At 40.9% G+C, this 12,899-nt stretch overlaps 1 protein-coding gene across 1 annotated transcript in view; it reads right to left on the bottom strand.

Moving 5' to 3' along the window:
* Positions 1-5,561: 5,561 nt before the first annotated feature.
* The window catches only part of xpc (xeroderma pigmentosum, complementation group C), an 11,710-nt gene continuing 4,372 nt past the window's right edge, over positions 5,562-12,899 (bottom strand). The window contains exons 4-14 of the mRNA XM_037773673.1: positions 12,469-12,553; positions 12,225-12,382; positions 12,017-12,137; positions 11,812-11,901; positions 10,549-11,403; positions 10,252-10,412; positions 9,564-9,645; positions 8,061-8,192; positions 7,794-7,963; positions 7,021-7,114; positions 5,562-6,339 (exon numbers count right to left, since the gene is read on the bottom strand). Of these exons, the coding sequence (XP_037629601.1) occupies positions 6,013-6,339; positions 7,021-7,114; positions 7,794-7,963; positions 8,061-8,192; positions 9,564-9,645; positions 10,252-10,412; positions 10,549-11,403; positions 11,812-11,901; positions 12,017-12,137; positions 12,225-12,382; positions 12,469-12,553 (2,275 nt within the window). The 3' untranslated portion in view covers positions 5,562-6,012. The remainder of the gene's footprint in view (positions 6,340-7,020; positions 7,115-7,793; positions 7,964-8,060; positions 8,193-9,563; positions 9,646-10,251; positions 10,413-10,548; positions 11,404-11,811; positions 11,902-12,016; positions 12,138-12,224; positions 12,383-12,468; positions 12,554-12,899) is intronic.

The raw sequence follows: 12,899 nt of genomic DNA, 5'->3' as shown, positions 1-12,899 counted from the left end.
ACGTCACGTCCGCGTGTTCTGGTGCCAGCCTCCTCTCTCTGTTCTAGGACATGCAGCAGTTTCAACTCATTAATACTTCAGCAGTATTACAAGAATGGAGCAACATCTTTTAACTTCTTGCAAACTTTAAGTATATATACTATATACTTATACTTAAAAGTATACTTTTGTACACTAAAAAGTTGGCCAATTTAGTCCCAAGAAGCATTAGATAGATAGATAGATAGATAGATAGATAGATAGATAGATAGATGCAGAAAATACAAGGAGATGAAGAAAACTGTTAAAACTGAACATAGTGCAGGGTAACAGCTGTGTGATACACGACTATTAAAAAAGTGAATATAGTGCAGAAGAGACTGTTAAAAATGAATATAGTGCAGGGTAACTCCAGTAGCTTAGTCTATGAAAGTGCACTCTATGCATTATTATCTGTCCTGCAGACCGTCCTCCTTTGTCACTTTTTTAATAGTCCCCTGCACTATATTCAGTTTTAACAGTTTTCTTCATCTCCTTGTATTTTTATATCTTGTATATTGTTTTGTACTTTGTACTACTAACTTTTTTACTGCCTTTTTACTAACATGTTTTGCACTATGGAACTGTGATGCTGGGAACTTGAATTTCCCTCGGGATCAATAAAGTTACTATCTATCTATCTATCTATCTAAAAAGTGGGACAATTTAGTCCCAAGAAGCATTAGATAGATAGATAGATAGATAGATAGATAGATAGATGCAGAAAATACAAGGAGATGAAGAAAACTGTTAAAACTGAACATAGTGCAGGGTAACAGCTGTGTGATACACGACTATTAAAAAAGTGAATATAGTGCAGAAGAGACTGTTAAAAATGAATATAGTGCAGGGTAACTCCAGTAGCTTAGTCTATGAAAGTGCACTCTATGCATTATTATCTGTCCTGCAGACCGTCCTCCTTTGTCACTTTTTTAATAGTCCCCTGCACTATATTCAGTTTTAACAGTTTTCTTCATCTCCTTGTATTTATATATCTGGTATATTTTTTTGTACTTTGTACTTTGCACTACTAACTTTTTTACCGCCTTTTTACTAACATGTTTTGCACTATGGAACTTTGATGCTGGAAACTTGAATTTCCCTCGGGATAAATAAAGTTACTATCTATCTATCTATCTATCTATCTAAAAAGTGGGACAATTTAGTCCCAAGAAGCATTAGTACAGTACAAGTAGCAGTAGTATACTTACAGTACAAGTATACTACTAGTACATTGATATTAGTATACTTACTACAAAAAGTATACTTGGGGGAAATATACTTGAACTTTACTTAAGTATACTTAAAAAAAATAACTTGAAGTATACTACTTTTTCATAACGTTAGCAGGATTTCAGGTGTTTTTAATGACTTTATGATAATTCTTATTTCCCAGTGTACTTTAAGTGTTCACACATCTACATGACAAAAACTAAAAGGAAAAGTGTCTGCAAACTCTCTCCTTCCCCAATGTGGTTTCCCCATGCTGCACACATCCTATTATCTTTCATCAGTGTGTGAATGTTGCAAAACAAGTCACATTTATCTTCATGAAATGACACACCTACTGTAAATCCCTTTAACACATATTTGCTGCATAGGTTTTAGTCCCATTGCAGTCTTTGATTTTGGGGGTTTTAAGCTCTGTATTATAGTAATAATTTATTTAAAGGGACTATTTGTAACTTTGTACGCGCATAAATGTAGCGGGTCGTCACACATGCGCGCTCGCATATGTGCGTTCGCGTGTAGCCGCTGTACCCTCCTCCTCTGCCTGCTCTCCTTCACTCAGACAGCTCAGCTCGCTCCACCTCTAGACGTGAACGCGCGCTCACTCCACACTGCAGAAGAGTTAGTTTAGCTCTGAGAATATCTAGTGAATGCACAGGGGACGTTTGTGCAGAAATAACTGCTGCAGCTCCTCCAGACCAACAGAGGTTTTCCGTGTCTTGTGAAGTGACGGAGCTTTACGTTGTCTTCTCGTTACCGACCGGGTGCCGGTGTCTCCCCTGCTCTCTCCGGCTGCGGGCGGAGAGAGCAGAGGAGACATGCTGCAGAGCCAAAAAAAAAACACTAGGCTCAGATCTAAATCACGTTCATGGAGAGACCTTCGTCTGGTCAGCTAACATTACTGCCAAGCAGCTGAAATATAGAGTGATATTGTGGTTTTAGCTGGCATGTGTTGCCTCACTGTTTTATTGCACCCTGCACAGATTCAAGACACCCTGTGCCAGATGCAACAAAGCAGCCCCATAACATAACCGAGCCTCCTCCATGTTTCACATTAGGTACAGTGTTCTTTTCTTTGTATGCTTCATTTTTGCGTCTGTGAACATAGAGCTGATGTGACTTGCCAAAAAGCTCCAGTTTTGTCTCATCTGTCCAAAGGACATTCTCCCAGAAGCTTTGTGGCTTGTCAATATGCATTTTGGAAAATTCCAGTCTCGCTTTTTTATGATTTGGTGTCCTCCTCGGTTGTCTTCCATTAAGTCCACTTTGGCTCAAACAGTGACGGATGGTGCGATCTGACACTGATGTACCTTGACCTTGGAGTTCACCTCTAATCTCTTTGGAAGTTGTTCTGGGCTCTTTGGTTACCATTCGTATTATCCGTCTCTTCAATATGTCATCAATTTTCCCCTTGCAGCCACGTCCAGGGAGGTTGGCTACAGTCCCATGGACCTTAAACTTCTGAATAATATGTGCAGCTGTAGTCACAGGAACATCAGGCTGCTTGGAGATGGTCTTATAGCCTTTACCTTTAACATGAAGGTCTATAATGTTCTTTCTAATCTCCTGAGACAACTCTCTCCTTAGCTTTCTGTGGTCCATGTTCAGTGTGGTACACACCATGATGCCAAACAGCACAGTGACTACTTTTCACCCTTTAAATAGGCAGACTGACTGATTACAAGTTTGAAGATACCTGTGATGCTATTTACAGGACACACCTTAGTTTAATATGTCCCTATGGTCACATTATTTTACATCTTTTCTAGGGGTACCATCATTTTTGTCCTGGCCAGTTTCATTAGTTTGTTTTTTAAAATGATTCTGTTGAACCACAATTCAAAAACAATATCTGATTTTCATTAGTTCATTTTCAGTAATTTTTTATTTATTATTACTTTTGTCAGTTTCAAGTTATTTCAGTGACCATTGTGGGTTTTTCTCTCTTTAACGGAACGTTACCAACAACTTTGCCTACGTCTGTATATGTACATTTATTCTAAGGTATGGCACCATGTCTTTATCATAAACCATCACATTAATACCTCGCATGTATAGCAACTTAATTCTTATAGCAAATGTATCTGAATATATTTAAGTTAAGACACTATCACAAAATGTGGAGGTCTAAACTGCTCTTGTTGTTACTTTCCTTGCTTGTATGTGGCACAGGTTTGACTGAAACTGCAGGTGCTGCAGCTCTGCAGCTGCATTGCACTCAAAGGGTTTTTATCTCTGAAGGTATAGGACCGGTGGTTTTATAAACAATGCATTACCCTCTGCTGCGCTTCTCCGCAGCGCCGAAGAGAAGCAGAGGGTCGGGCCCTCGGGGTTAATATACTGGTAATTGGTCTTGAATTGCTGAGGAGGAAGATACATCAGAATCTCAGCTGACGTTTGGTGTTTATGCACACAACATATCATTCACAACAGATCAGTAGGTAGTCACTAATGCAAAATCACTTCAAAATATTCTTTAGTTTATACTGATATTGTGAAATTTCTACTGGAAGTAATTGTGTTAATTTAAATATTTTAAATTCATGTAGCAATAGTTTTATTTCTAGTCTAATGGTCATTTGTATAATCACGGATTAGAGCTGCAATAATTAATTGATTAGTTGTCAACTATTAAAATTAATCACCACTATTTTGATAATCGATTAATCGGTTTGAGTAAAGGAAAAAAGACAATTCTCTGATTCCAGCTTCTTAAATGTGAATATCTTCTGGTTTATTTACTCCTTTATGACAGTAAACTGAATATCTTTGAGTTGTGGACAAAACAAGACATTTAAAGACGTCATCTTGGGCTTTGGGAAACACTGATCAATACTTTTCATCATGTTCTGACATTTTACAGACCAAACAACTAATCGATTAATCGAGAAAGTAATCAACAGATTAATCAACAATGAAAATAATGTGTAGTTGGATGTTTTAAAAAAATGTCCAATTAATGTAACAAAAGCAAACTAAGATAATGAAATCTATTTATTTTTTACTGATATTTCAACATTTCTTAGAAAAAATACTTTTCATACAAAAACAGTTTACCATTTTAACCACCATCTGCTGTGTACAAACACGTATAGAGACACAAGGTGTGAAACAGTGACAGAAGTGTGAAAGAGATGAGTAAGAGGCTGAATGTGAGCGCTGATACAGAATACAGCAGGAACAAGTGAACCCTCTGTAGATGTAGCAGCCTAACACAGAAAGAGAGAAAAAGAGGAAGTGTATTTGTGACAAAATCAAAACAGAGAGAGTGTGAGCTAAGAAATCATTTAAATCTGAACTACAATTTTCATGTTTAAACCTCAACTGAAGGGTTACATGGTTCACATGATTCTGTAGACTCAAAAGTGCACAGTAGCAGAGCTAATGCTACTTTAGTTCCTGAAAATGTGACTGCCAGGAGATGAAACATTTTCACTTAACAACTGTACAAGTTTCTGTTTTCATAGTGTCAGTCAGGTTACATAGTGTACAGTCCAGCCAGTAACAATGGCTGTAGTCCAGTTGGCCGTCACATGGTGGCGAGGTTGGGGAAACATGCTTCTATGGATTGAGATGAAATGAAACAGTAGCAGGTGGTGGAGCCACTACAAGCCACATGGGAAATATGTTTATCAGTCTGTATTGTTTGTAGTGTTGTTGGTACACGAGGTATTGTGTTTATTTGCCACTCAAGCCGTCAATTCAGGTCGGCATAAGCTGTAAATGCTGTTTTGTGTGCTGAACTGAAAGGGAAAACATGCCCACTGGGCTCAAACCAGCACTGTAATGATCGTGTTTTGGAGCAAACCCACTGAATAACTGCAAGAGGGCCGAGTGTATCGCAGCAGTCCGGGTCAAATAAAGCACAGCGTGTCTTTATGTTAAACACACATCTGAAATAGTAAGGACACTTCTCTGTTCTTACAGTCATGTTGAGTTTGTTTTCTCCAAGGCAACCCTTTTCCCTCTGGCATCTTGGCATGAACCACAGACTGTATATAAAGATGGACGACATGACAGCTCCCCAAAAAATGAAGCCAAAACATCTGGATCGCTGGTGGCTGGCTTCAGTAAAGGTCATAAATCCCGTCCCCTCCATGTTAGAGGACGGGACATGGGCCAGACTAAAAGGTATGTGCCAATTTGATCATAAATGTAGTTTAGAGATATCATGGTTAGCTGTTGCGTCTTTCTAGCCAAACAGCTACCGTGGTGCTAACGTAGCAGCTAGGTGGCTCACGCTAACAAGCCACAGCCGTGCTCATGATTGGCTCGGGCGGGACCTCGATACCACGGCTCCAGCCCCCCCCCCCGATCACTACTGCACAGACTCTGGCTCCAAATGACGTCAAAATCTGTGGAGACGCGTCATCCATCTATATATACAGTCCATGGCATGTATTGTATTTCTACTAAGCTCTCATATAAAAGGCTAAGAATAGAGTACATGAGCTAATGGGAGTGTGCACAGTGATGGTGGAGACAGTGCAGGTTAAATGCATGTAAGAGCAGGTTAAATGCATGTATTATCACCAATGGAAGAAACGCATTGATCTGCAGATCAGTTCCTCTCCTGCTTGTAATGTTAGAGCCAAAGGTTCCAGGGTTGACCAAACTTGCAAAAATGTATTCCAAATTTGTCTCACCTGAGGCACACTTTATCCTTCGTTCAAAGGATGTCAGTCCTTTGAAGTCAGTCAAGTTCTTTCTTGAGAGCAGAGTGTAGTGAACCTTGATTTAACTAAACTTGAGCGTAGATTTTGATCACACTTTCTCAAAGGGGAACAAGTGTTTCTCTTGTCCTTTCTTTTCTCGTTTTGTCGTCCTCTTCTTCTTCAGTCCGCTGATGCTCCCTCCGTCCTCCTCTGCCTGTCTGTTCTGGGGCCAGGACATGGCCAGAGTCTCAGACGCCGTCTTAGCCGAAGGACTTCCACCCTCAACCACCGCCTCCTCGTCTGACGAAAGCCCGCCAGTCTCCTCTCCGTTAAGAAGGCCCTGGTTGTTCTTTCCGTAACGCTGTTTAAGTCTCTCTCTGATCAGGAGCCCCTTCACCAGCAGAGTCCAGTTGGAGATCACCCGCTGTTCTTTTTTCTGGAAGGTGGAAGAGAAGAAAAGGTGATGTGGTGTTTTGGTGCTGACCAGGTTTTAAATGCTTGTGCTTTAACTTGAAAGTAAGCTGGATCTTAAAGGTTGGTAGTGCTTTTTACAGTACATTTTTTGTTATATTTGTTGAAATTCTCATTATATCCCAAAAGCAAATCAATAAATCAAATGCTCTGACAAAAAACAAAAGAAACATCTGGTATCTGTGGCTGTCGCAGGACTGTAATAATCCCATCCAAGAACGGCCTGTCCCGTGCACTCTTTGCGAGTCTTCCACAAGCTGCTAGCTTGACAGCTGTGAGTACTAACAATAGCCATGTTCATTGTTTATGTTCATAATCATAAATGTTGGGGGAGCGGCTTTGGAGGGCGGCCTGAAGCAACGGAGTGTCAGTGTTGCTGATTTTCTCTCTAGATTTAGGGACTTTTGGAGCTAGTGCTGCTACTTTCATTGGTAAAGGAGAGAGTAGTTTGCAACACTGGGCTCGGTTTTTCGGTTGACTCATTTTTATAATCTAGTGTACTCTTGCTAGTTTCTCAACATTATCGACCCGGCCTTTAATTACTAAAGTTCTCACCTTAACTACAAAATCATCAGAACTGCATGGTCATAAAAAAGATATTTGCTTCTACTCAATCAGTCAGTCTCTCACACACACACACACACACCTCTTTCTCCTTCTGTTTCTGAAGCTCTTGTTCTTCCTCCCAGGCCGCTCTGAGAATCTCCTCGTGCTCCTCACACACAATGTAACCATCAGTCCTGAAACACAAAGAAAATATAGATTTTTACATTTAACACGTTTTCGTAACAACTGCCTTTTTGTTCTTTCTTAGTTCAGGAGTAGAGAAAACTATTAACGTCCTAGATCGTCGTAGATTGTACAACGTGCAGATTTTGGGGTGTTTGAATTGATTGTTTTAAATATTCACATCCTACCATGGAAATGTTTACAATGGAGTAGAATGAAAAAGTGGAAACTTTCCTGTTGCATGAAACATAACTAATTGCAGCAGTTTTTACAATATGTGAGAATCAAAACAAACTAATGACATGAAAACTTGCTCATTGAGAACAACACAGCTAAACCCAGAAAGCAACTGATCTAAGCTAAGCCTGTGAGAGTAAATAGAAAAGAAGCAACGTAGGCAGATAACACTGAACATAAACATTTTGTCAAAGATCACGGTTCAAGTCTCTTCTTAGGATGTTTAATAGTAAATAACGATGTATGTAATAATATTCTGTGTGTTAGAAAAATACCACTATAGATAAAAGCAACTGTTAAATCACCAGTAATAAAGAAAAAACAAGAATTCAGATACATGCAGTGCAGTTGTTAAACCCTGAGACTGGGACGGGACTCAAATCACTGACATGCTCCTGTACTGCTCCCATTTATAATCCTGTCCCATCGGGAGGTTTCTCAGTGTTTTCTTACACAGCGTGCGAGTATCCTCCATGGAAGTCGAAGCCCGTGACAGCAGGGGCGGCGTCCATTTCCAGCTTCCTGGCCACGCGGTTCAGGTTTGGCAGCCTGAGGTGAATACAGCCCACCGGTAACATACAGGGCTTAAACAGGTAGACGTTACCGTAGTCGTTTCGGGGAACCTGAAGGGAACGGACAACTTTTAAACAATACTGCACACATTTGACTTCACATTTTGGTCCATTTTATCGGCTGTATAATAATAATATTCTCTGCTACCTTCCCATCCACAGCTATTGGCGGCTGGTACTCTTCAGTCTGCCATTCTCCAAACAGAGCCAGGTCGTTCTGTTCCTTCTGCTCAGACGCCATCCTGGCTTTACGGGAACGATTAGAGAAGCCCCTCACCATCTGAAAGACAGACGGTGGCATGCTTATACACATTGTCTCGTTATCTACTCAGTTCAATCATACAGCAACCAAACACAGGGATTTGAGACCGACCACAGTCTGTGTGTCACCACAGACAAGTTAGTGTACTAAAATAAGGGCTGTAACTGACGACTATTTTAATTGTCGATTAATCTGTCGATTTTCTCGATTAATCGATCATCAGAAAATGGTGAAAAATGTTGTTTCCCAAAGCCCAAGATGACGTTCTCAAATGTCTTGTTTTGTCCACAACTCAAAGATATTCAGTTTACTGTCATAGAGGAGTAAAGAAACCAGAAAATATTCACATTTAAGAAGCTTTAAAAAAGTATCCAAACCGATTAATCGATTATCAAAATAGTTGCCGATTAATTTAATAGTTGAAAACCAATCAATTAATCGTTGCAGCTCTAATTAAAATCACAAAACCATGTCTGTGTCAGTGTATATAAGATGATTGTATGTGTTTTTGCTTTCCTGCAATGTCTAATCACTGGCTGAAATATTAAAATGCAGACTCATTCAGTTTATGGCTCTTGTTGCCAGATACCTTTAGTCACAACCATCAGTTCATTGATCCAATTAAGACAAACTGAGATTTAATAGCATCTTTCCTCCCCAAAGCATTCAATAAATGTCACATTACAGAAATGCAACTTCAGCTAGAAATCCTGTTGAAAACAATTCTTCAAGTCACTGACAAGAACTTGGCTTTGCAAAGTCACAAATTGAACTCTTTTAAATGTGTTTTGCATGCTTTTCTTTATCATAAACAAGTCATGCATTCAAGTTTTAAATCCAGAGGCAATACTACATGTGCCCTGCTATATAATGAATCTCAGTTAAATCTACAAACCTACAGTGACTTTTGTCTACACTGCAGAAAAAACTATGTATGCTTCCTCTTGAAACTGAATAATATGCTACACAGTGAGGTAAAACCGTTTCTCTCTCTGTAACTCTCAATGCAACTGTTTGGCTACAAATCACATGAGTGATTGTATATTATTTTACGGTGCAAAATCAATCAGAGCTCATCCACTTCAATGTTAGGAGGAGAGAATCTATAGTGGAGGAATGGTGGTTGTATGAACGTCACTGGAGTGTTGATTTACATTTAAAATGAAAAGATTGTGAAGTTTTCATTTTCAGGTTCCTGAAGTTGTTCCTCTTATTTGGTTAACATCGGTCAAATAAAAAAATGCTGGACTGATTGGGCAAGAGTGGAATTAAGTTAGAGAGGAACAGAAATAAGAGAAACAAAAGAAACAAACTGAAAGAAGGGAAGTGGTGGATGGAAGAGAAAGAAGAGAAACAAACATATCTGAGAAAGAATATTCTCTCTCTCACCTTAAAAGGCTCCTCTCCTAGTCGGACAGTCCGCGCCTCTTTCAGCCAAGTGTCTCTAGAGTGGAGGGTGTGGACACAATCCCTGAAGAGAAAGACAATTTAAACATGTCTTTCAGTTTATTGTGTATGTGATCAATAAACTGAACTTGAACTTGAGAAATTGTTTATTTTTCAGACTAACTTTTGCTGTATTTTGGTTGTATTTGTAAGTAAGTAAAAACAGTGCCTAACAAACATCAACAGCAGATGTAATTTACTGCTAGCAGATCACTATTAACATTCGAACACCACAGCATCAAGCACATGACAGTTTAACTAATCAAATAGCACCACCTGGTGGACAGTGATGCTCACTGCCACAATTAATTCAGACATGCAGGAACCTCACAATGAGATAGTCGAAACCTCCCAGACACCAAAATCTGTGCTGCACTCAGGTGCTTCTTCTCTAATTCTGAAGTAAAATAATATCACGTTTATAACCAGGACCAAAGTGTAAATACAAGTGGTAAATTGGGGCAGAGGTGACGTTTTAGTTCAACACATGGTGGCCTAACAGTCAGTGTATCCATATCCACCCTGTGATTAAAAACATGTCCAATTTGCTTACAAAAAACAAACTGGTTAGTTAATTCCTGGTTTTTATGGAGGCATTGGCCAAATAAGGCATTACTGACTGTTTTCCTACCTGGAGTACACCGGCTCTCCCCTGCAGTACCCCAGTACAGCAGCTGTTGAAGGGTAGATAGCTTCATATTTCAGCATGTGTCTCTTTAAGGCGTAGAGCGGGTGGTTCTTATACTCGGCTATTGAGATCGGCAGGGGTTTGTTCATCAGCTTGCTCTGGAGCTGAGTGGCCAACATGGGGAAAACACAGAGAGAAGATGGGTGGTATCAATAAGTATGAAGGAGTGTTAAACCATAAAAAATAAGTTCAGATAAGATAAGATCACTGACTGAATGTCTACACGTCTCTCCGTCTCACCTCCTTATCCTCCTTTCGGTCCCTCTCGTCCTCGGGTCCCAGGAACGGCTCCAGCGTTTCCTCCCACCACTCTTCGTCCACCCGCCTCTTCCTGGACGACGTCAACCAGGTGGGGTCGTACTTCCTTCCCAGGTCCTTCACAAAGCCGTCGTCGTCCACCGACACCACGTACGTCATCGGCGCCGTTGCGTTCCGGGAGCAGAGGTGAGGCATCCCGACGCCGCACTCCACATGTACGCAAACCCAGGATGAAGTTTTCTCCAGAAACACCTCCAACCACTCGTCTGCACCAGGTCCCTCCTTCTTTTTCCCACTCCTTCGCTTTGTTTTGTTACTCGTCGTTCCTTTTCCTTCATCGTCTTCCTCAAAATCCTCATCTTTTACCTGTTTTTTCCCTCCACTACTCCCTCTCTTCGGAGCTGCAGTGTTCTTGCTGTTGGCTTTGCTCTTCCCTTTCCCCTTCCTCCCCTTTGTGGATTCAGCCCCTGCCTCTGAATCCTCACTGTCTTCCTCACTGGTCGCCTGAAAGTCCTCTTCATCGCTAAGCCCCTCTTCCTCATTTTCGTCATCGCTGTTACTTTCGTCCTTGTAGCTGACTTTTGAGGCGATGCTGCGGCGTTTTGAGTTCTTTGGCCTCTGACCTCCTGATGTTATAGTCTTCTCCTTTACCTCCTCATCCTCCTTTAGGTCTTTCGTCTTTGCTTTCTTTCCTCCTCGGCCTCCCTTCATCTTTCCCCCTCCGGCCGGTCTCTTGGTGCCGGGAGAGACCTTCGGCTCAGGGGAGGTGGTCTCGGAGGTTTCCAGACTTGTGTTGCTCTTTCCTGGAGCACCGGTAGATGTTTTAGCCCCTTTGCCCTGGAGAAAGGACAAAGATATATTGTGTAATCAGTCTGTAATGAACGGACATATGCTGAACTGTGAAAAGTTTTCAGATTCATTAATTTAAATTATTATTATGATATAAAAAATATTTCTTTTATTTACTTTAGTTCAACAAATAATATTTTCATTTCTAAATCTATAATAGTTCAAAGATACATTCTAATCTAACAAATCTATATTAAAATCTGCAAATATGTTTAATACATGTCTAATATCTTTCTGACACATTTTTCTTGTGTTGTTCTTTCACTTTACCAAGACTATAGAAGCGTGAACAATAGGCTAAGGCTATCTCAAATGATTCCAATCTTGTAAGGGGTCCATAGCTGAAAAAGGATTGAGAACGTCTGCTCTAAAGGGCTCAATAACAGATTGATGTACCTTGGCTGACGGGGGTTTGAGAGGAATCGGCTGCAAAGAAAGAACCAGTCGGCAGAACAGCTGCAGAGACCTCAGGACCAACAGGAACAGCTGCAGGAAACACAAAACACACAGGAGCATCATTATTTATTCTAACCTTGTAGGTTCAATCAAAGGCGGAATTTCACTTAATTTAGTTGGACTAGTCTTAAGCCAAAATACCAACATGAGTCATCTCCTGGTGGTTTCTGGCTGACAGGCTGCCCAGCCGCCTCTCCAGCAGAGCCTGGGGGTCCGGACGCTCCTCATAGGGAAGACTGGAGTTGAGGGTGAACGTTGCTCTAAACCTGAAGGAGAAGAAAGAGGGAGAGATGAAGATGGAAATAGAAGATACAGTGGAGATTATACCAAGGTGATATATCACATGCACACACCATTTGAGCAGTCCAGAGATGTAGTTTTGGTCGATGCGTTCCTTGGCGACCATGCTGTAGTGGGCGGGCAGCAGTGACAGAGTGATGGCCAGCAGGTCCGGTTCACTGCACTGACGGCTGCGGAACATCCCGCCGGCTATCAGGCACATCAGGTGGACCTGAGAGACCAAACAGAGGTTTGCAACAAAACCAAAATCCCGCTATGGTGACTTCAAACATCTGGGTACAACCTGTGTGTTTTCACCTTGTGTGTGTCTATCAGCACGTCCTTCTTGTATCGGTTCATCATCCGCCTCAGATAGGTCTCAAACTCCGCCTGCCTCTTCTGCCTGGCCGACGAGAAGTTATGATTATTAAAGTAAAACAGACAAGTTTCTCCACAGTGTGTACACTCACACACAAATCTAAAATAAATACATACTGGCTGAGCTCTCCTTCACTTCCCTGGAGTCGGCAAGTACGAGCGGCTAGACAGCGCCACTCTGCCAAATTATGTAAGTTTTAGCCATACTAACTTATAATGTTACCGCTGGCAAAATACCTCCTCTAATAAATCATAAATATAAATCTGATTAAATAAACAGTGGTGGTTATGTCAAAGAAGTAACTAATGTGCCTGTTTGGAGATTATTTCTGTCTGCGAATAACGTTGGCCGGACTGTTTTTTTTTTATCG

Source organism: Sebastes umbrosus, chromosome 6 (assembly GCF_015220745.1).
Source record: "Sebastes umbrosus isolate fSebUmb1 chromosome 6, fSebUmb1.pri, whole genome shotgun sequence".
Classification (NCBI taxonomy): Eukaryota; Metazoa; Chordata; class Actinopteri; order Perciformes; family Sebastidae; genus Sebastes; species Sebastes umbrosus.
Note: the sequence above shows the minus strand (reverse complement) of the source record. Positions and strands in the feature narration are given on the sequence as shown.